At 48.5% G+C, this 24673-nt stretch overlaps 1 protein-coding gene across 1 annotated transcript in view; it reads right to left on the reverse strand.

Annotated features, from left to right (window-relative positions):
• LOC136392301 (acid-sensing ion channel 2-like) overlaps positions 1 to 13761 on the reverse strand; it is a 187783-nt gene extending 174022 nt beyond the window's left edge. The window contains exon 1 of the mRNA XM_066364390.1: positions 12984 to 13761. Coding sequence (XP_066220487.1) covers positions 12984 to 13542 — 559 coding nt within the window. The 5' untranslated portion in view covers positions 13543 to 13761. The remainder of the gene's footprint in view (positions 1 to 12983) is intronic.
• Positions 13762 to 24673: the final 10912 nt, after the last annotated feature.

Genomic DNA, 24673 nt, shown 5'->3' on the forward strand with positions numbered 1-24673 from the left:
GGAGCTAAAGAATTGCTGATGAATGGCTTGACTTCACTCAGCTAAGTCCTGCACAAAAAAAGCTTGATGTCTTCACAGAGAACCCCCAAGGGGCTCAAAAGGCATGAATTCTAATCCCCAACTGTGCCACTTTCTTGCTGCGAGACCTCATGGCAGTAACTAAACCCCACTGAGCCTACGTTCAACTGTGAAACAGATACATTGTTACCTTTTCCACTTTCAGAATTATTGGTGGGCTCAAATGACACCTTATAAAGACAGCACCAAGGATCTGGAACCAGCGTACCTTCCACCAGTTCTCAGCCAGGTGATTTTAGTCCCCATCGTTTAACCTTTCAGAGCCTTGCTTTTCTCCATACAAAGAGCAAAGCTAGAAATATTCCGTATTTCATAGGGCCGCTGTTAAAAAGACTGAATGAGTTTACCCATGTGAAGTGCTTAATTTAGGACAGCGCCTAGAACATAGTATGTGCTCAGAGAATGTTAACAATAATTAGCAGGTTTTGTAAATTACCCCGTGCTGGTCAGACGGAAGGCGTTCTATTTCTGACACGGCCTGGGTGTCTCGACAGTAGCTGACAACCAGCAGTAACACGGGAGCGGGGTGCCTGGCTTGATTGCAGCCCCATTCCCTATACTCAGGATTTGCTGATGTCAATATAGATTTCCAAAAAAATCCTCTTGCTTTTGGATGCCCTGTCACTGTGTTTTATCACCATCTCATCTTCCTAACAATAAAAAATAACAGCAACAAAATAGCTGACACTTTATATCTGGCTCAATGCTACAAGTTCCACTTAGACTCTTCCATTCAGCTGCTCACAGACAATTCTATGAAGTAAGTGCCAGTATGACTATTTTATAGACGAGGAAGCCGGTGCCTGGGAGGTTACACAAATCGCACAAGGTCATCACTAAGGTCTGTTTTTCATTCATACAACCCTTGTGAGGGTTTTCCCCTCACACCAGGCAATTCTGATACTCACTACCCAGCACTGGTGGGGACTCCATGGGTTAAAGGCTCAGTTTCACAGGGCTGCCTCCCACTTCAGACGCCAAGCACGAATCCAGACCACCTGTTCTTCTTGACCAACTTGCTATAAATCAGGGATTCCCATGATCCCCTCTTCAAGTTCAATACTTTGCAAGACTGGCTCAGAAAAAGCTACTTACTATTTATTGCTGGTTTAGTATGAAGGATATAACTCGGGAACAGCCATTGGTAAAGATGCCCAGGGCAGGGGATGGGGCAAGGGCACAGAGCCCCCATGCCTTCCCCAGGCATGCCACCCGCTCAGCACTTCCATGTGTTCACCAACCCAGAAGCTCTCTGCAGCTTTTCATTTAGAGGTTTATCTATGGAGGTTCCATTACATAGGCATAATTGATTAAATCATCAGCCACTGGTGGTTAACTCAACCTCCAGCCCTTCTCTCCTCCCTGAAGATGTGGGGCTGAAAGCTCTCACCCTCTAATCACATGGTTCCTTAGGCAATCAGCACCCCCCCCCCGCCCCATCCTCATGCTACCTGGGGGCCCATGGGGAGTCATCGTCCTAGCATAGACTCCAGGAGGGTTGAAAGGAGCTTATTAAAAATAACAAAAGATGCTCCTCTCAGCCTAATTCCTCTGAAAATGCCCAGGGTTTTCAAAGCTCTGTGCCAGGAACCCAAGATGAAGGCCAAATATAGATCTCTTACTATATATCACATTATCAGTCATGTCAGCCGGAAACCTGTGTGTGTCTTCCATGAAATTCCATGATTGTAGCATGAGGCTAAAATGTTTATCTCATTATGCTATTACTTCCGGTACCAGGGGCCCTTCGTCCTGCTAACACTTGCCACAACCGCCCTGTACTCCTGGGAGGGCTTTCCTTCGGGGAGATGAGGCTCCTCCCCCGCCCTAGAGCTGGGTCTATCTCTAGCCCCACCCACCCCAGCATCACCTCTCACCTGTGTGCCCCTCAGTCTCTCCAGCCCCCACGTGGAACTAGGCCAGGCCCAGGCACCTCTCAGGTTTGCTCTCCAGGGTGATGTCTAGCACCCAGAGCTCATGACAAACTCCTCTGGGAACTGCTGTGAGGAGCTGTGCATTCTCACTTTGGGAGGCCAGGTCACTGAACAGCCCCCCTGGAGTCCCGGGCTACCACCTCCCACACCTCCCGCACTCTCTCTGAAGGAATCCCTACCTGCTGCTTCTCCTCCAAGGACTCTCCCCCAGCAGTCTTCCCTTTCCCAGCTTCTGAAACCCTCAGCCACGAGGTTACACACTATTGGGAAGTGGGCTCCTTCTGCAGGTGCAGGTGCTGGCTTACATCTATCGTCAATTCTTTCTAATGCCACCTGCCCATAGCCCTCACCTCAGACCCCGGAGAAATCAAAGATGCTCACAGCTGGAAGTAACTTTAGAGGTCATTAAATCCAACTCTTTACCTGACATTGATCCACCCCCACAGCACTAACCAACAAGCAATTGCACGGCCTCAGCTGGAGCCGACGACGGGACTCAGGTACTCGAAGCTCCCAGGACGGCTCCTTCCAATCAGCTGGCACCCACCTCTCTGAACTCTGCCCACCCACCGGGGCTAGCTCTGGCCTCTGGCCTCATCCAAAGAAAGCCTCATCCCTCTTCCCCGTGGCTGCCTTCAAAGTGTTTGAAGGCAGCAATCATTTTGCCTTGAGTCGCCCCCTTTCCTTTTCAGGCTAAACAGTCTCGGTTCTCTCCTGCTCTCCTCATCACTCATGGTTTCTGTGACGTATGAGGAGCATCACCCCTGGTCAACCATACATTGCTCACTGCCTCCTGCTTTTATAGATGGGTCTGAGCCACTGCCAACTTCAAAGGCAGCCTGCTCTCCTTGTGGCTCGAAGCCAGACTGACGCACAGGCAGGAAGAAACGGCAGTGGAGGCTGGTGGGGGGTGGGAAAGGGAAGTTTTCAGAGAGAGCCGAGCTGGGGACCGAGGGGAGCGCAGGCGTGGTAAAGGTGTGAGCTGCAGTGTGAGCGGCCCCAGGTGTGCAGTGTGCAGCAGCGGGGAGAGGAAGGCTGGCTCAGCTCTTAGGATACGGGCGACTCCAGGAAGGGCTTTATGGGGCAAAAAGTGTCAAAGAGGCACAAACCAGCTATGCCCAGAAGAGTGAATCCTCATCAGAGAACTACTCATTTGAATTATGAAAATTCTCCCCTGGAAATAATGACAGGGTCCAGTTTGAGGTCACGGACGTACAAAGTCCAGGGTTTGAAAGATGTTTTGAAAGTGGTATTTCCTTCTTTCTAAGCCAGACACAGGTCCACATGCCTAGGTGATCCTCCCTTAGCACATGGAGGAGAAACTAAAACCAACCACTGCACAGGCTGGGTTCCTGGCAGAGCCCGAGATGGGGTCTCTGGTCCAGGTGATTTACTAGGGCATGTGCCGGGAAAGCCTGCAAGGGCATGAAGCCCACGGGGCGGGGCAGGAGAAAAGGTAGCCAACTGTGGCTGCAGGAGGAGTCTGGCTCAGCCTGGCCCCTTTCGGGAAGCGCCGGGGTGCAGACTGCGCCACAGTTTGTTTGGTCAAGACTGGCATTTTGTAGTGCCATGTAAGTCACTCGCCACTGGCTTCCTCCGGGCAGTAGGGAGGTATGTGACTTCCTGACTTACTCAGAAGAGACAGCCCCAGTCAACTAAGGGCATGTTCCTGTTCTCAGTCCTGACCCGGGAGGTCAGGAGCTGCACCCCAGCAGCTGTAAAGGGGATCTGGGCGGCATGCTGATAGCGTCTCTCATAGATGCTCTCACACGTTTATAGCTGAACCCCACTCACAGTGGCAGAACGGAGCAAGCGTGATTGAAACATTCCATCAGACCAAAGAGGTGCAGCCAGAAACATAATGGCCCATGGACAGGGTTTTGACAGTAGCTCTGTGTATCCCTTATCCCACTACAGCCACTGATGGATAATTCACTGCCAGGGGGTTTCTGCCTCGGCTGTACAGCTCTACCTAAAAACACAAGCGGACAAAGACAGGGATAAATACATCTAGTTACAAAATAACACCAACTCCCTCCCCTCCCCAAATATAAGTTAAAATTGTTACGGCAACAAACAAAAGCGGGATCAGAGAATACATTGTATTATGTTCTATTGCATCACAGGTCTTCAGGCGGGCAAGTCCTTGGGAATCACCTCCTTCGCACACCCTCATTTTGCAGAGGAGGAAACTGAGGCCCAGAAAGGGTCATGACCTTGCCCAAGGTTGTGCAACTCAGTCAACAGAAGTAATTAAATCCAAGTAACTATGTTTCTTCTGAATATTCTGCTTTATTTAGTCTGAGTATGAATTTCCACGCTCACTGAGGTAATCAACAGAGAATGGACCTGCGTCGTGAGAGGTAGTGCGGGGAGATGGAAAGAGGCTGGAGCATCCAGAGGACGATGCTTTTCAGGATGGCGTTCCCAACCGAATAGAGGCTGCTAGCACGGATTTCCCACGTATCAAATAAGGAACATGTATTTCTGAGTACTGGAGGCATCCGCGACCTAGGAACCAGTAAGCCCCGTCTGTCTGTCTGAACTGGTTTTAAGATCAGCGCACGGGAGAAGTGTGACATGTGAAATTTCAAACCTGCAGGGATGGCGTAGGCCGTTGGTTTCAGGTTGTACTAGATCACGGCTCAAACGGCCCTGATGGCAAAGTTTGATATTTCAGCCCAGTTCCATCAAACATAAATACTCAGACAAAAAAGAAAAAGCCTGCAGCACACTCCCAGATAGCTCTAGACCCAGGTGGCGTGTTTTCGTTCTGATGGAGAGAGCGGAATACTTGGGACTTTGAAATATGAACTGCTCTGTGGAGCAACATTTCTGACGGCAAACTTCGTGCAAACTGCTACCACTTCAGTCTTGGGGGGAGATTTCTTTTAATGGGATCTCTTACTCTGAAAATCAGTAGCAAACTAGGACTCACTTTACAGAAGAATTTCTTGAGCTCATCTCTTCATTAAAGGAAAGACACTCTGTAAAGAGGGAAAGGGACCTCACCGCAGAGAGGGGGGAAAGAAAGAGACTAGTTCCAATTCAATAAGCCCCCAGGTGGCCTTCTCTCATCAGCAGTTCTGAGGTCGAAGAAGTCCCAGGGAGAGAGACACAGATATATAGACTCACGCCATAAGCCACGGGGCATTAATTCAGTAGCCTTTCCAGTAGCTTCAGCTTTAGTCTGCAAATAGATGGTATGGGTCGCTGTAAAAGTCGGCCCCCGGTCATTGTCCTGTCCCTTCATCAGATCAGAGAGAATTCAGTCCATCTAGTCCATCCCTGAAAGCTTTCCTTCTACAGGGACTGCAGAGCTACCTCCTCAAATCCTGCAAACTAGAAGACTCCCAACCAGGGCTGGCACCATGGCAAACTACTCACCCAGCTTGGCAGGGGTTCCCCTCTCTAAGGACATGGCAAATACTCACAAAACTTCGAGGCATCTTAAGGAATACGAGCAATCATCTAATTTGCATTAGGTGTCATTTAGACCAGTGGTCCCCAACCTTTTTTGGGCCATGGACTGGTTTAATGTCAGAAAATATTTTCATGGACCGGCCTTTAGGGTGGGACGGATAAATGTATCACGTGACCGAGACAAGCGTCAAGAGTGAGTCTTAGCCGGATGTAACAGAGGAAATCTGGTCATTTTTAAAAAATAAAACATCGTTCAGACTTAAATATAAATAAAACGAAAATAATGTAAGTTATTTATTCTTTCTCTGCGGACCGGTATCAAATGGCCCACAGACCAGTACCAGTCCATGGCCCGGGGGTTGGGGACCACTGATTTAGACCCTTCTGACATAAAACTAGAGATTTCATAGGTGGGGGAGAGTCGGTCCACACCCATGTACTGAGGTGAGCAGTGTAGATGGTGGTGCCAGGAGAACCAGAATCGGTCCTCAACCAGAAATGAATTCAGGACTCAAGTCAGGGGATCTAATGTGGTATCAATGAATGTATCTCTGGTTTGTCTGAGCAAACATCCAACCAGCAGTGGGCTGCAGGTGAAGGCACACCTCAGCTGTCAATGAAGTATCATTAAAGGAAAGTCATTGGTGTTCACTTATGAACCTAAAGTCCTAGGAGGCTGAGCTAAGAGGGGAATCTCTCTAACTATCCCTGGATGCCTCTGGCAGACGAGATAAAACATGTCCCACAAAAAGGAGAGTGATCAGACCCATTGAGACATCTCTTTGAATTTTATTTTCACTCTAAATGGACCTTTAGAGTAAAAGGTCCTAACTCTGACACCATAGACACTACCCAAGGGGACCAAGAAGATGAGAGCAAGGTGGCTCAGCCTGGGCGTGTACCGTGTGTCAGACACAGCACCAGATGTACAGATGTGATCCCAGACATGGGGATACACACACATACACACATTCTGTGACCAAACGGAGCTATCCTAAATTGCCAAAATAATACATGTAATTATATCCAGCATGCTACTATGGGCGATTTTTCTTCCTTCTTTATTCTGTCCCACCCTTCCCAGGTTTTTGCCAATAAGCATGGATTGTTTCTATAACATATAAATAAGACATAAAATGTATTATTAAAATAATAACAATTGTGAAACAAGTCCCCTCAGTGCAGGAATCCACATACCTATATTGACAGGGAGGCTGAAAACGGCTGCTTTGCTTTACCCCAGGGGTCGTCACCCTTTTCATACCTGCCGCCCACTTTTTTTTTTTTTTTCTCCATTTTTCTGAAGCTGGAAACGGGGAGAGACAGTCAGACAGACTCCCGCATGCGCCCGACCGGGATCCACCAGGCACGCCCACCAGGGGGCGACGCTCTGCCCACCAGGGGCGACGCTCTGCCCACCAGGGGGCGATGCTCTGCCCATCCTGCCTACCGCCCACTTTTGTATCTCTGTTAGTAGTAAAAATTTCTAACCGCCCACAGGTTCCACAGTCATGGTGATTTATAAAGTAGGGAAGTAACTTTACTTTATAAAATTTATAAAGCAGAGTTACAGCAAGTTAAAGCATATCATAATAATGACTTACCAAGTACTTTGTGTCGGATTTTTGCTAAGTTTGGCAGAATAAATCTTTAGAAAACAACTTACTATAGTTAAATCTATCTTTTTATTTATACTTTGGTTGCTCCGCTACCACCCACCATGAAAGCTGGAACGCCCACTAGTGGGCGGTAGGGACCAGGTTGACTACCACTGCTTTATACCAGCTATTGAGTCAAATATATTCAAAAACGCCAAGCCCACTTCACACACTCTGAAGACACATTCCGAGAGCTTAGTTTACACCAGGTGCTAAGCAGTTCTAAGTCCTAAGAATAAAAAGTTAATCAAGCCATCATGTTTTACAGGGAGAAGAAACAGAAACAGGCAAGGTGTAAAAATTATCGGTGGTTAAAGAATTCAAGTATTAAATTAGATTATCTCTAAAGTCCCTTTTAGCCTAAACACTTCCTGACTCGAATGCAAGGCAAAAAGCATAACAACTGCTCCTAACAGAGGAATAAGCCAACTTGCCGTTCAGCAGACAGAGGAGGAAGAGGCTCATTTAGATTGCGGTCATGAGGAGAGGGAATGGCAATGGTTTCCTGGAGAAGGCTACAGTGACATTAGAGCGGGATTCTAAAAGATGAGTAAGATTTAAATAAGTAGGTATGGAGAGAGCAAGGCACAAAAAGTAGAAGAGTTAAGTAAGAAAGGCCCAGGAGCAAAGAATTCTGGGTCAGTACAGGAAATAACAAGTAACTATTGAATCGACAACCCTCTACCGGGAATTGATGTCTGTCTCTATTTGGCGTGACGTTTTGCAGAGAATGTGTTTGATGAGGCAAGACTCCTGCTCTCAACTAGTGCCCCAGCTGGAGGGGGTGGGAAATGGGTGGTGAGCTCTCTGATGGCAAGGATCTAGCCTGTCTTTGTCACTGCTACAGAGTACGCTCCCTCGCTGATCGACAAAGGAGTGGATGTGTATGCACTAACGCAGGGGTAGGGAACCTATGGCTCACGAGCCAGATGTGGCTCATTTGATGGCTGCATCTGGCTCGCAGACAAATCTTTAATAAAAAAAATAATAATGTAAAAAATATAAAACATTCTCATGTATTACAATCCATTCATTTCCTACCGCTCATGTGCATGGTTGCGGGTGGCTGGAGCCAATCACAGCTGTCCTCCGGACAACACCAAATTTTTATTGGATAATGCATAACGTACATGGGTCATTGTATGGCTCTCACAGAATTACATTTTAAAATATGTGGCTTTCGTGGCTCTCTCAGTCAAAAAGGTTCCCGACCTCTGCACTAACGTGACGCACTGTGATAAGAGCCATGTGCCTGGTACACAGGTCATTCAACTCCTCTCGGGGTTGGGAACACGTTTCTGGGGTTGGGAACACGTTTCCTGGGTTGAGCACAAGCATGAGCTGGAGTGTGGAAGCCAAGATGGCGGCTAAGGAGAGGATGTTTAGGCAGCAGAACTGATATAAACAAAAGTACTGGGAGAAGTGAAAGTTTCATATATTATGAGAATTACAAATCCCACAAACACAGAAGTTGCCAATGCTGTAAATCTGTTGTGAGTCACACTACGGAAGAGTGGGAAGAGCACTGGGTTGGAGTGAAGGAAACCCAAGTCAAGCACAGGGTCAGTCAGGAGTCCTGTGGGAGACTAAGCAAAGCAAGGGACTGCCCTGCAGTTAGCATCTGCCATGCGCTAGACCTTGACATACCTCGTCTCACTGGATCAGTACGACTCTAAGTGGTAGACAGTACTGCTTCTGTTTTAGAGGTGGGCAGAGTGAGGTTAAGAAACTTGCCCAAGCCTGAACTGTGGTGGTGCAATGGATAAAGCATTAACCTGGAATGCTGAGGTCACGGATTCGAAACCCTGGACTTGCCCAGTCAAGGCACATACAAGAAGCAACTACTATGAGTCAATGATTCCTGCTTCTCCCTTTTCTTTCACTCTCTCTCTCTCTCTCTCCCTCTCTTTCTTTCTCTACTCTCTCTAAAAAATCAATTTTAAAAAATGGCTATCCTTATTTTTTAAAAAGATAAAGAAATAAACTTGCCCAAGATTACACAGCATATAGAGGGAACAGTTATCATTCCAACTCAGATCTCTCCCCAAAGCCCACATTTTTTCACACACTAGCTTGGAAGTAATTTCAGGTAAGCTCTGAATTCACCAGCCTTGTGCAAGAATACCCAAAAAGAAATGCTTTTCCTAAGAAATATCAAGTTTAAAGTACAAATACACACAACCATGGAAGTCAGGTTAAACATGCCAAAGAAAGGGTCATTTGCACTCCTGAATGTGAAGGCAGATGAACCCCAATGCGACAGCAGAGAAGCAACATGAAACAGTCATGTGCTGGTCACAAACAGAGGAGAGGTCACCTGTCAGCAATGGTTACTACTGAGTCTAACCGTGACCTCCACTCTAAGAAACCCCAGCTCAGTGAGACGGGGCTTTCCCATGGGGCTCCGGAAGAAAAGCCGCCTCCTCCCCCTTCCTGGTTTATCCTTACAGAATTACTCATCGATTGATTCCAATGGTGGGCTGCAAACAGGGCAGGTCGGTTGGACAGTGACCTCTTACTGATAGTGACAGTAACCTGCCTTACACCTGCATAGCTGTCACAATGTACAAAAGAACCTTCACATAGACTGTTTCATATGGTTCATCTTGCGGCAACCTCGTGAGGTAGAAAATGACATATTACTATCATATGTTACAGGGCCTAGAGATGGTACAAATTACAACCCAGAAAATAAACTAGAAAATGACGGAGGTAAGATTCAAACCTATGTCTTCCTACTCCTGATCTTGACCTCAGATCATCCAACATCATAGCTGGAGAACACTCCACCCCCCCCCCCCCAGTCCAACGCTCTCATCTCTATCCCCTGCCTTCCATTCTGGGTCAGTGGGGAAGCCACTGCACAGACATTAAGGAATCAAAGCCCTCGTCTGCTTTCCCAGGAAGGAAAAGCATGTGCCTATCTCTCTGAAATCATATCATCCCAGGTGCGAGCTAAGAGTACTTGCATGAGATAGAGCACACCTGTTTACACGGCAGTTGGAATTCCACACACCTGGCTTCTGGGGGACTTTTAACCCCCGCAAACAGCCTTTCACTCTGCTAGAATCATGGTTCGTTCACTAATTAAAGAGTATTTTGCACTTCATTGCACATCAGCTAAGAACGTGAAATAAGGAAAGTTTATGTGAAAGCATTAGTCTTGGAGATGCACTAGGTTTGCTTTACAGAAAAAGAAAAACAGAAAAAGTAATCCACCTGTGACATCCCGTCCCTCATACTTAACTTCTCTAATAGGCCAGTCACAGTACTTAGACACAGAAGTCACCCAGCATAGGACAACCCCAGACAGTGCCTAGTAAAAAAAAGTCAAATGGAGCGAGATATGCAGCAAAGAGAATAAAAGAGAAGCCAGCGAACCCACTTCAGCAATCACCTGCAAGGCTCTCTGCCCTCTTCTGGTGTGGGAGCCTATTTCCCAGGCCGAAAAGGACAGGGACACAAGGGGGAATGGGAAGGATTATCCCTTACTCCAAGGTCTTGGAACAAACTTGGCATCACGTTCCCTCTTGTAGAGGTTCAACATGGCTGCTCACTGCAATCAACAGGTTAACAGAGACCAGCTCCCCATGCGGGGTCTTCTCCAGGTTTCTTGGAGCACGTGCCCTTTTTGCCCTCCCTGAACAACTGAAGATCCAGCCCTGTAGATCGTCCCCCTTTTGATCCTGGGGGAGCTCATATATTGAGGGTCAGTCCAAGGAGGGACACTCAACCAGATCAGTCTCGAACTTGGTAAAGGTGGCAAATAATGGCATTCCACTCATGAGTAATAAACCTTATCCACCAGGCAACTTCACCAGTTGAGACACATCCTAGAGAAGTCAAAGGCTCCGCTAAAGCTTTCAAAGCCGACCTTTTTAGCCTTTTTGGGAACCTGGCAACTCAAATAATGGGCTAATGTAAAACAGCAGCCTGAGATCAAAAACCTTTACTTCGAATTGGAACTTGGTCATGAATTGAGAGGAAGCCACTGGTTGAACGTGGGCTATGAGAATGCTGGAGAACACTGTCCAGTGTCTGCTACCAACTGCAGTTTCTCTCTGCCACCCTCTCTCTGCTGTCTGTGTTCCACGGGGGTTCGGGCAGACGGAGGACCGGCCGAGTGCATTTCGAGCTGCACGGTGCAGTGGTCGAGCTGACTGTAGCCACAGCACTGGAGAGCAAGGGGTGGAATACAGGGACGGTCACAACCTCCGAGAAGGAGGCGCTTTCCCCATCTCTCCCCAAGCCACCTGACATCATTTTTGTGTGTAACGTGTTTTAGGATTCTTCTGCTCTATTTAGAAGGGCTCTCGGTACTGTTGGTCCCTTTCCCCAGCTTAGACTCACTTTCTCTTTAGCATTCACCACGACTGATTTTGCTGTGCTTTTCCCCACAGTGTTCCAAATGGATAATACAGAGCGGCTCCCCCAGGAAAACAGCTCTGAAAGATGCAAGAGGCCATGCCCCCCAGGCACTCTGAGCTTTTTCCAGAATCAGAGACGGCCAACAGCAAGCACAGTGGCTGTGGGCAGAGACTGCTTGTAACACTGAAAGAAACTCAGAGAGCAAGAGGCTGGTAGGGAGTATGTCTGAGAGCAGGAGAATGAATGCACCGCAGGAAAGCAGGGGATGTCTTAATTAGGCAGAGGGCCCCAGACAAGCGCAGATGACGGAGTCCAGTCCCTTTGCAACTGCTACACCTGCCATCCCAAACTTACAATTACAATTTGGCTCAAGGCTCTGAGACTCCAAAGCTCCCAATTCTCCCTGAGACAGCAAGGGGAGAAGCAGCCACACCGGGCTTCTGGAGGGTCCCACTGAACCAGATGCCCCGGGTTAGCCTGCAAGCAAGGAGTTGTCTGCAGCTGCAGTCTGCCCTGTTATGCCAAGTTATGCTCAGCAGCCCACTAACTGGGCAAACCGAGAAGCCCTCCTTTCTCAATCTGCCCCTCCAAGAAGCCCCATCCGAATGTGAGCCACATCCCCTGTCCTCTTTACTCAGCCCCACACCCCTCCTCCAGGCTTTTCAACCCACAGCTGCTCGCCCCCGCCCACACCACTCCTCTCGCATCCACGTTTTTAAGCGATCGTACATACAGCAAACCGAGCCTTTTGGTTTCAAGCTGAAGCTCCCAGACAAGCCAGCCTGGACCGCTTCAGCCTCACAGGCATGTCACTGGCCATCCTACACGTGGGCCAAGCACCCTGCACATCTCTGAGCTTCTGACCTGCCACCACATCAATGGAGACCCAGGGTCCCCAGCCTCTCCTCTCCCCACACGGAACTCAGAATCCACACCAGAAAAGGAAGCAGAAAGACTTCCACACCTTTGCAGCGTCACCTGCTCCAGCAGGCTCCCAAAGCCACTGGAACCAGCCAGGCTGCCTGAGGCCCCACACCCCCTTCTCTGGTGGTTTTAGCTTCAGCCCAGCCCACAGGATGCAGCGCCTGATGGAACTTCCGAGCAGAGAAAGAGAGAGAGAGAGAGAGAGAGAGAGAGAGAGAGAGAAAATGCCACCTCGTCAATGACAAGCTGTTCCAATCATACAACTCAGACAGCAAATGCCCTGGACCACAGACAAGTCAGCCTTCCCCCTCTGGTTGGGAGGAGGCCAACTCAGCACATCTGGAGACATGAACCCCCCCCACGGCAAGCTCCCTTCTCACCGGCCCCCACATCTGACCAGACAACAGTGCTCCCTCCTAGCAGGCAGACTTCTCCAATCAGTTCCAACAACTATGGCCAACTACCCTCTTTTGGCCTTCAACTGAGGCATAATTCTCTCCTGCTCCAAAGCAGAGGGAGACCCCAAACCAACCAAAAGACCACCAGCATGGCACTTCTCGAGAAGACCAAGCGCAAAAGTAAAATAGAAACCAAGTACTCACTGTGGTGAAGTCTTGATGGCCACACTCCTGCCCTTTGAACTTGCAGTAGAGCATCATATCCTTCAGGTCATGGCCCACGCGATGCAGGAACTCCAGCATGCTGAACTGCTTGGGTTTGTAGTGTTTGAAGTTGGCCTTCTGCCGCAGGGCCTCCAGCACCGTGGGGTCAGCCAGGTGTGGGTCGGGGATCTGCAGGTTGACGTCCAGCAGGGCCAACAGCTCCCCAGCATGGTACAGGTCATTGGTGGTGAGCCTGGAAAACCGGAAGCCATTGAGGTTGCAAAGGGTCACGGCTGGGAAGACTAGGCTTTGGGCCACCACCTCGTCCACCTTGGTGACATGCTGATAGGAGAAGTAGTAGGACACCCTCTCGGAACTCTCCACCAGCAGCAGGCCCAGGGAGCCCACGAAGGCCACGGCCCAAAGCACACGCCGGATGGTCAGCGGCCCGTACACGAAGATGTGGCGGATGCCGTGGAGGGTGGAGGTGTTGGCAAAGATCTGGAGGCTGGAAGGCTGCAGGCTGCCCTCGCTGGGGCTCTCCTTGAGGTCCATGGGGACCCTGTGCAGTTCCGCAACCGGCTTCAGGCTGATCAAATTTCATAGAAGAGTTCCCAGTCCCCGAAGCTCAGCTTAAACCCTGACGTCCAAGGGAGAACACCCCAGGCGAGCGTCAGGCCGGGTGCCGGGAGTTTATCCTCAGAGCCCAGCCGCAAGCTGACAGGGGTGAGTGTTTATATAAAACCCATTCAAACTCTAGCTCCTGATTTTTTCCAGGCGATAAGGAGGGCTGGTTTTATTTAGGGAGACACCAAGGTGATGTGGAAGAGATGTGGGTGGGAAGGGAGAGCTTAGCCAATGGAAATAAAGTCCTCCCCCCTACACACGCCACTAGAGACAAGATTAAAAGCGAGAGCGAGGGAGAAAATGCTTAAAACAAGTCGCTGAGCAGCTCGGAGCCTGTTAACCAGCGCATAATGCCCCGTGTTAACCATCCCGGGGATGTCAGGGCGGCCACGCTGATGCACTGCAGGCGGGAGGCGCAGCGGCGGAGCCTTCAGAGACGCCGCCGCCGCCGCCGCCGCTCCGGTCCTCTCCTCGCGCTGTTTTGGACTCCGGATTCCGTTTCTCGCTGCCGGCCTCCGTCCCTCCTCTTCTCCTCCTCCTCCAGGCCCCCTTTTCTGGGCACAATTCCAAATGCCGGCGGCCGCGGCTAGCGCCTCGGAGAGGAGGCAGCGCGCGCCGCGGAGAGGCGAGGACCGACCGGGAGGTTGGATTTCGGGGGCTTGGACGAGGGCTCGTCTCTGCCCGCCTTCTGGAAGAAAAGCAAGACCCTGAGCGCGCACAGTGGGCTGGCCTCCCTCACCCCTCCTCCACCCGGCTGCTGGGGGAAGGGCGCGGCGGGGAGGGAACGGTGGGGGCGAGGCTTGGGGGGCGGGGGGACCCGGCGAAAGTTTCTTCGCAGCCTTTTTTGGAGGGAGCTAGTGGGGGCTTCTCCCCGAAGGTGAAAAACCAGCCCTGGAGTGAGGACGTGTCACCCCGCCCCCACAGATGGCAGAAAGACACTTGACAAACTCCCATGAGCCAGGTATGCGGGTGGAGGCAGCATTCCTTTGCACCAATGTCTGCTCCCCGGTCAGGCTCAGCCTGAGGTTCCAGAGGAGAGATGCTGGAAACAGGGCAGAAAAGGAGCAATCTAAAAACCACAGTACCTCTGCTGCTGGCGGGAGGGGGACATTCCAGAGAGCAAGAGCCCCTCCTGAAACCAAAAAGCCAGGCGCCCCTGGGAGCCCCAAAGAAAGAGCAACAAGTAGCCCCCACCCAGGGAGAACGAGCTGGAGACTCTAGCTGAAAGAGAGACACCTGGGGTTCTAGGTAGGACTGGCTGCATTCCCTTTGGGGTGTGTGTGTGTGTGTGTGTGTGTGTGTGTATTCTGCCTTGGATATGCCAGATGGAAGTACAGCTGGAGTTATAGGTGGGAGCAAAGGATTGGGTTTCCAGCCACCTACCTTTTTTTCCTGAAAATCCACTGGAAGTCAGCCCTTACTAGCAGGTGGGTGTGGCTTGCCCGTGCCAGGGATCAAATGACTGGAACCCATAGACTCAATGATGCTAAATCCTCATCAGGAGTTAAGGAACAGAAAAGTTCCAATAGCCAACCCAATGCACACTGCCAAGCTGGGGCAAAACCACATGGAGGAGCTTTACTGAGCCAAACTGGTGTCCCTAGGGCATGCCAAGCTTAAATAACGCTCCCTGGAACATAGTGGTGAAGAAGGTGGTTTAGGGAATGTCCTTCTTCATATGTATTCTGCTCTGAAATATTTCTCTATCTCATCTGCACACTTGCTAAACCAGATCCAAGCTGAGAACAGTGTCCAGGTGCATTCCGAGGCAACACGCGACATTAAATCAGAGGTTTATTGACCCTGGAGCTCAAAAAGCAGAAACAGTAAGCATAAATGACAGAGACTAGTCAGCCTCATGCATGTGTTATTCCAGAGGTACTAGACCCCGGCCTGGATGGGTGCCTAGATGGGGCACAGAGTTTTCAGAATGGGTGCCTAAACTAATGAAGAATTTATCATATTAACATATGTGTGAGGGTGCCTTATCATTTCACTTAACCCCCTTATCCATCTTGACAGTTGTGTGTTGTTACCCCTAATCTACAGATGAGGAAACTGAGGTTCACAAAAGGAAAGTGCTCTGACCAGGTTACAAGCTAGTAAGTGCCAGGGCCAGGACTTGAACTCAGGTGTGTTTGCCTGTAAAACACAGCTTCGAAAAGCAGATCCAAACATTCCTTCCTAGATTTAGGAAGGGGGCAAGCATGTCTACGCCGCTTTCCCCGTTTTACACACACCTGCCTCCCAGGATCTTAAGAGGTTATTTAGAGGCTTTAACTGTTCAGTCATCCAAATGTCCTTAACAACACCTTACTATCTCAAGGCTGTGTCCTTAAGGCAGCTCCTAGAGTGGGAAAGACAAGTGAATGTACATTTTAAGGACATACGGAGGGAAGTGGAACCTCTGATGTCCCAGGCCAGCTCTTGGATGATCTACTCCAACACTCCACCCCCATACCAGCTATTACAATCTCACCTGCCCCCTTCTTCCACAGTGTGCCCTGTGTTCCAGTAGCATGGAGGTAGCTCACTTGGGGGGGGGCAACTATCTGACTGCATTGGGGGCAGATACCACAGCAACAGTATAGGCACATTAAGAGAAAATACTGATTAAGATAATGACTCTCCAAATAAGTAACAACTTCTCTACAGAAAGCCCTGTGATCTGGAACACTAATGTATTAAGTCCCCTAGGTTGGGGTCAGATTACTCAGGGCTTTGACTTGTGTCCTCATGTGACTTACTAAAGATGATACGTTAACAGACTCATCAGGTATGAATGCAAACACCCTGTCTGGATGAAGACACACATGCCTCCATGCAAGACAGTAATAATGTCCAAGGCAATCCAATTTTGGAGGACAGCTCTTCTCACAGACATTTTAGTATTCAGTGAAGACAAGCTTTGCTGACTTGCTGGGTGAATTCAGTCAGAGCTTCTCTGTGTGCTATAACATCCCCAGGGCCAATGGAAGGGACAAAGACAGTGGCCAAATGATTGTACTAGGGAAAAAAAAAAACAAGTGCCCACCTGGCCTTCAGAAAAGGGAGGCTGGCAGCTTTAGGAGCTTGACCTGGTTGTGCATACCATACATGTCACCAGGGAGGCAGCACCGTCAGGTGTGAGGAGATGGACTGGGGGTCGGACCAGTACCCCCATTTTCTCCCCGCTCTCAATGGTGCATGTTCCATTTAAGTATAGTGCATTTCAACAGGTCCATTTTGCAGCAGGACAGTGGGATCTCAATGGAAATTTAGTAGTTCCCCGTTGCGCAGGGGTTACCAAGTAACTCACCCATCCCAGTAGACGGCCAACTGCAAATTCTAGTAGATAATGGCTCTCCCAGGTGTGATGGGGCTTGGTCTTTTCAGCAGCATAGCACAGAGATGCAGGGTGAGTTGCAGCGATGGCTGTTTCCCACAACTTCTATACCTTTACGGCACTGGGTGTCTCAGCAAGGGTCACCAGTCTAGCATATGGGACAGCAGATTCTACTGGTTGATCATTCAAATGTATTAAAGCCTGGGACAGTACTTTAGTCCACCCCGTAGTCATTGGAGCCAATTCAAGTCCAACAGGAATCCACAACTTGGGCTGTGGTGAAGGAGAAAACTTTATTCAGTGCAAACAGGTCAATTGTGATACATCACAGCTATGGACTAGCTCAATAGTTTTTAGCTCAATTACAAAATAACATAGCTGTGGAAACCCTAGGCGGTGAGGCAGCCATCAGGTGAGGCTCCTCTCACACTAGACCACTAGAAGGTTCTCCTCCGCTCTTTTCTGCAACTCCAGTTCACTCCACCAAGATACAGTCTCTGGCCTAAAGGAAAAGCACACTCCCTAAACCTTCTGGGGAGCAGACTTATGTAGTGAGAAATCTCTGCCCCAATACCCGATTGGCACATCCTCAGGCAAATGAGCACTCCAAATCCTCACAGTTTAATTGGTCCAAAAAGCACAGTCCTGATTGGTTGGAGTGGAGCCACTCTGATTGGTCAGTGGAAATATAAATAAGGCTATAGCTACATGGCTCTGATTGGATGAGAAAGTTTTAGTACTATTGGTTGAAATACAATTCCAGGAACTCCTTTATAAGCATTGGTTCAGGTGCAGGCTTCTCCCTGAAGTGCGGCTTGCCCAAGAGATCCATATTTAGAGATGACTGCTAGGCTCTGGGGTTTTTTTGTTTGTTTTTGTTTTCTTTTTATTTTGTTTATTGATTTTAGAGAGAAGAGAGAGAGAGAGAAAGAGTGGGGAAGAGTGGGAGGCTTCAACTAATAGTACTAGCTACTATGTATTCTAGGCTCTGTTTTTAAATTTCAGCCTAATTAGCCACCAGGAGTTTTTCTCAGGGCCCACATGGCCAAGGTGGTTTTACCTGTGAGTAATTTAATCTGTTGCTTTAACATTCTTTTCCGCCCTGGCCGGTTGGCTCAGCTGTAGAGCGTCGGCCTAGCGTGCGGAGGACTCGGGTTCGATTCCCGGCCAGGGCACATAGGAGAAGCGCCCATTTGCTTCTCCACCCCTCCGCCGCGCTTTCCTCTCTGTCTCTCTCTTCCCCTCCCGCAGCCAAGGCTCCATTGGAGCAAAGATGGCCCGGGCGCTGGGCATGGCTCTGTGGCCTCTGCCTCAGGCGCTAGAGTGGCTCTGGTCGCAATATGGCGACGCCCAGGATGGGCAGAGCATCGCCCCCTGGGGGGCAGAGCACCGCCCCTGGTGGGTGTGCCGGGTGGATCCCGGTCGGGCGCATGCGGGAGTCTGTCTGACTGTCTCTCCCTGTTTCCAGCTTCAGAAAAATGAAAAAAAAAAACAAAAAAAAACATTCTTTTCCTTTCCACTAAGAATGCTGCTTGCAGGTTTTAGGAAAGAAGGAACCTCTATTCAATGTCATGTTCTTTTTCCCCAGTCTTGTGAAATGTGACCCTAATCACTATCTATTCAATTTAGGTATTCATAGAGGGTACCCTTCTTCTCTAACTCCATAATAGTGGCAGGCTGGTTTGCACAGCAATAGGGGAAAATTTAGGTGAGGCCATACTCAGTGTCCACACAAACCAAGGCATATTTAGGATTCTTACTTGGAGGGAGCAGGTCTATATAATCAAATTGCTAATCTTTCACAGTTGGGAGCTCCAGTGAATGGCCCCAGACCCCTTTGGCAATTACCTCGGGCATTATGTAGAACACACAGGATCTGCTGTTGCTGAGTTAACCAGGTCACTGTATTTCAAGGGCAATCTGGCATCCTTGGCGATATGCCATCCCACCCAGGTGGCCACTCTCCCTACATACCTAATCTGCTGTGTCTACTGAAAGGTGAGTTGCTACGGCTAATACCTTGGCTAGGGCATGGGCTTCATGATTGCCAAAGGGCATCAGGGCATTATGAGCCGGGACAAGAAAGACAACGAGAACTGCCTCAGGCTCTTGCAGGCAAACCCAAATGTTTTTCTCATCTATCCTGACTTTCCAAGCGCTTATTCATGGTCATCCCAACCCTCGGCTCCCCATTGTCCAAGCTATAGGTTAATCTCTTTAGAACAGCCCCATTGTCAGTGCACCGACTTAATTGACAGGGCCCATGAGTGATCACCAGGCAAACGGCTCTGAGTTCAGCCCACTGGCTGCTGTGGTTTATTCCTGCTTGCAAGTATGTATCTGTTTACGAGGCATCAGTGGAAATTTCCCCCACTCCCTCCCTGTAGACCACAGGGGCCACCACAGAAGTAGGGGCGGGGACATTTGGAGTATCTACATACTTTACAGGGCCTAGCAGCACCAGCATCTCTCCAGATCGTGAGCTGGTGACAGGGTGTCCCTCTGCTGCAAACAGGTGTGCTATTAGTCAAATGGGAGTTTGAGCCATGGCAGAGGTGGGTCAATGAAACACTCCATCCACCCCTTGATAGGAAGGGACGTTCTCAGCACGATATGCTGTTCCTTCTGTGGAGAGGCTCCACCTGGAGGAGTGCTGTGTACCCCGCTGGGAGTTGTTGCTCTCGGGGAGTCCATAGCTTTCTGCCCCCTTCCAGCGCTAGGACCAAATCCTAGGGATACTCCCTCCTGTTGTCTCTGCCACAAAGCACAGCCTATACCTTCTGGAGTCACAGACCGGTCTAATTCAGATGGTAGCCCTACGTGGCAGTGCCCAGAGCTTTAATCTGTCTCACTCGTGCTTTTGCCTTCTCAAAGGCTGCTTGCTGCTCCAAGCAGCCCCACCAGTGCCCTTTCTTTACCAGGCAGCATAGGGATGGAGACAGGTGGGGAGTAAAAGTTCTCCAAACCCTCAAATCCCTGTGCCTCTTTCACAGTCTTAGGGGTTGAATAGGCTCGCACCTTATCAATCACAGCCTCTGGGACAGTGTGCATCTTCCCCGTCCAAATGACTCCCCAAAACTACAGCAGAGCCTTGGTCCTGAATTTTCCTGTGGATTTGTGATAGGCAGTTAGACAGGAGCAGAGCTAGGCCGGTAGGCCAGGTAAAGGTCACCAGGGTGGAAAGCCTTGGGTGCCTAGCAATGGGCAAAACTGGGAAAACAAGGACCTCACCGCCGGGGTGACCTTTCCACCCCTAGATCATCTCTGGTTATACAGGTCAGATTCTCCCCCTGACCTTCTGTAGCTGGGGGATGCAAGTTAGACCCTCTTAGAGGGGGACGGAATCAGGGAGAAAGAGAATAGCCCTAAGCATGAAGCTCCTAGGAAAAGGAGGTTCTGACCCACATCAAATACAACTGGGCCTCAGTTGTGTTTCAGCTCCAGGCCCAGAAAAGCAGCAAAGCCAGACATTCGATGCCACAGCTGACCTCAGGACCAGCTGCATTGACTAATGACCCCCTACTGGTGCCGGCCAATTAGTGCAAACCACGCCCTACAAGGACAAACCTGGACAGCTGATGAATAAGAGATTGAGACCCTCCCCTGGGACCTCCCCTGAACTCTCCACCCCCAAAAGCCCCCTGGACCCTCTCCCTCCCAGGAGCACACCTGAGGCTCCCCCCTCTCTCCTATCCTCCCCCCACCCCCAGGTGCATTTTTCTTGTCTCTCTCCTAAGCTCCAAGGGTAACTTGTTTCCTAAAGCCATTTCTTCTACCTCTATGACTTTCTAAATAAATTTTCTCTTATAGTTTGAGTCTTGACTCTGAATTCTTTCCAAAGGCTTATTCATGGTCATCCCACCCCCTCGGCTCCCCATTGTCCAAGCTATAGGTTAATCTCTTTAGAACAGCCCCATTGTCAGTGCACAGGCGTAATAACCAGGGTCCATGAGTGATCAGCAGGCAAACGGCTCTGAGTTCAGCTCTTTAGTTGGAACTGAAGCACTGAGGTTGCCGAACCGAGGGTTCCTCTGACTCTACCACTCACACCTGGTGCCGTTCACACTCCCGCCAACAGCATCGCCACCCAGCCTTTCCCTCGCAGACTTCTGAGCAAAGCCTGCGGAGTGTCCTGCAGCAGAAGCAAGTCCTCACCTGTTAACACTACATCATCAATGTAATGGGCTCGTTTTACTGATGTAAAGAAAGATGACAGGGACAGGTCTCAAGCTACCATTTTATCACATATTGTAAGACCGTGCAGGTAGCGCTTGAAAGGTCCATTATTGCCCCTGCCACGTGAAGGCAAATCTATCTCAGTTATCAGAAAGCTGTTCTTGTCAGTCTTTCCAGGAATCTCCTTAAAGACACACTTTTGCAGGAATTTTTGCAACAGCACCAGAGTTAAACGGTAACTGTAAATGACAAAAGACTTGAAATATGGTCATCGTTAAAGACCCAATGAGAGAGTTCATTGTAACACAATTGACAAGGAAATTTGCTTATTACTGTTTTACATTATATCAAAACATGTCAGACTTTTAAACTTTTTATATAAATATGCCCTAAAGAAAATTTAGCATCCCCTCTTATTTGACAGTGCTTGCCATGTGATTTAACATATCAAATAAGCCTAATTAGTTTCTCTCTTTTATATCTCTGTTTGTATCTCTAATTATATCCCTCTTTTATAAGGAGAGAGAACATATCTTTTGAGATGTTCCAGGGTCCCTCTGGAATATCCAAAAATTAGTTCAAGGTCAACAAGAATTAGAATTAGAATTTGATTTTGGGGAAGTCTGTCAAAAATATCAAAAGGTTTTAAGACACTTTATTAAATAGGACCATGAATCACTGTGAAACAATACATTATCCATTTACCCACAAAGGCAAAGACTTTAAAGGCAAGTACTTGTAAAACAAATAAACTTAGCTTTTTGGTGTTGTTTTTTTTTAATAGAGAAAACTCAGTTTTCTTAAGTAATCAAATACCTGGTGAAGACAGCATAAAACATAGAAAACTATTTTGATAAAACACAGAATCTTTGTTTTCTAAGCAGATTACCTAAAAGGTAAAGGAAAACCTTTCATGCCCGACCAGTGGTGTGCAGTGGGTAGGGCATAGAACCTGGGACACTGAGGTCTCAGGTTCAAAACCCTGAGATCGTGAGTTTGAGAGCAGGATTATCACCATGATCCCAAAGTTGCTAGGTTGAGCCCAAAGGTCACTGGCTTGAAGCCCAAGGTCACTGGCTTGAGCAAGGGGTCACTGACTTGGCTTAAGCCGCCCAATCAAGGCACTCATGAGAAGCAATCAATGAACAGCTAAAGAGTTGATGCTTCTCGTCTCTCTGTCTAAAAAAAAGAAAAATCTTTTACAATCTTATCAAGAATAGACATATAATCCAAGAAAATTAAGTTATAGGTTTACATAAGTACAATATTAAAGCTTATTTTTCTTTAAGCCAATTCAATAGAACGATTTTACAAATTAATTTTGGCAATACCCTCCAGAAGTAGAAAAACAATTAGCGGTAGAGTTTATCTATAAACATCAGATATTCCAGGATCCTCAGAAATGCTTCTGCAGGATTCAGTGGACTAAACATTCCCTTCTGCAATCCGACTTACAGGACCGATTTGCTGGCACTGTGGGTGTGCGTAGGGGTCATGAGGACCAGGTTTAGATTGGGTCTACTTGGCCCAGGCTTTCAGGTTCTGCCCTAATTGTGTGTCACTGTGGTCTTTTTGAGGAAGGCAAAATGCTAAGTGTATAACTAAACATCAAAGGACTTTCCAGATAAATTTATTTACAAATCAGGCCATTTAACCCCCTGTTAGACAATGGGCATAGATTTCTGCTGTGGTAAATTTATTCACTTCTGAATGAATAAACGAGCACTTGGACACATTCGTTTCCTCTGACACAGAGGCTGCTTGCTTCTCTGAGATGCATGGAGGGGAACTGGATTCCCTCCCGACTCTGGGGAACCTGGGACCTACCTGGAGTCCGGAGCCCTGCACAACTGAAGAGGCACCCAGTGCAGCCTCTGACCTTCTGCAAATAGTGACAGGCGGGAAGGTTAGGAAGCTGAGATCTACAATCAGCGCTAATGCTAATTTGCTACTTAACATGTACCAGACACATGCAGCTGCCACCATTACTCCCTAATTAAAAAAGAAAAAAAGACATTCTTTTTTAATATACTGACGATATTATTATTTCTAACTCAGAGGGGCCCTAATATACAACTTTTTCTCTTGGCTCATCATTGCCATAAAGAAAAGTTAAAGGCTCTGGACAGGTAGCTCAGTTGATTAGAGTATCAACCTGATATGTCAAGGTTGGGGGTTCGATCCCCAGTCTGGGCACATACAAGACTTAACCAATGAAGGCATAAATAAATAAATAAATGGAACAACAAATCGATGTTCTTCTCTCTCAAATCAATAAAAAAAAGTTAAAGATCAATTATTATAAACCTAAGTATTCCCTACTTTTGGTTGGTGTATCAACACCTTCCAGGCGTCCCCAAACTATGGCCCGTGGGCCACATGCAGCCCCCTGAAGCCATTTATCCGGCCCCCAACCACACTTCCGGAAGGGGCACCTCTTTCATTGGTGGTCAGTGAGAGGAGCACTGTATGTGGCGCCCTCCAATGGTCTGAGGGACAGTGAACTGACCCCCTGTGTAAAAAGTTTGGGGACCCCTGCCTTATACAGTAACTATTCCCATTTAGTTACCTGAGTGGACGTTTAGCATATAGTTTGTCATGAAGTTTATACGAGGGAGGAGCATGAAGCAAAGCTGGGCCTTTAATGTATACCTTATTGAGATTGTAAATATTTATAATTGTTTTATTTTATTTTTTTTCCTCCAGGAGAAAACTACAGAAGCCAGACCACACAGAGTAGACTTTTTAGGGCTCAGCTGCCAACTGTTCTGAGCCCTGCAATGTATTGGACTTGCTGTGTGGCCTTTAAAACACCAGTGAACATCTCTGTGTTGTTTCCTCATTTATGCTAAACCATTGCTGAGGATTCCACCTGCACCAGCTTTCTATGCCCCTGCAATTTGACCTGAGCCTTGACCAAATCATAAATGCATAGTTAATGAGACAAAAATTAGTTAGAATTTGGGATTCTGCTCATTAACCCCATGTCACCATCTGCTGGAGCAGTGTGATGACAGGGCCTGGTGAATTTTAATTACCTGACACTTGTTAAACCTGCAGATTCCCGCTCCCTTTCCTCCCCCACCCCCACCCCTTCCACTCCACTGCATCGGAATCTCAGGGGTGGGGCCTGGGAAGCCCTCTTCTTCCAAGAGGTTATGGAGGGCAGAGGCAGCCCTCCACCCTGACCCAGCCAGGCATGGGGAGCTCTCACTCCCTTTCACACTGTTGGGCAGATAAAATGTATTATGCTCACTTTGTTAAAGATAACACGAGGAGGCCGTCACTCAGGTGATATTAATGTGTGTTGGGGTGGGCTAAAGGCAGGCAGAATCCTGTAGCCTGGGGCTTGGTTTTGGGATTAAGCCTTTCCTACCCTTTTTGATGTGGGGTGGTACAATCCAATCATGCCTCAGAGAAGTGACTTTGTATTAGAGACTTCCCTATTTTGGATATTGGATTAGAGGTTGTGAAGCTACAATATAAAATGGGGACGGAGTGGGAGCTTGCTCTCTTGGTTCCTGGGATGATTAGCATGAGAGAGCAGAGAAAGGCCAC

This window comes from Saccopteryx leptura, chromosome 2 (genome assembly GCF_036850995.1).
Source record: "Saccopteryx leptura isolate mSacLep1 chromosome 2, mSacLep1_pri_phased_curated, whole genome shotgun sequence".
In the NCBI taxonomy this organism is placed as follows: domain Eukaryota; kingdom Metazoa; phylum Chordata; class Mammalia; order Chiroptera; family Emballonuridae; genus Saccopteryx; species Saccopteryx leptura.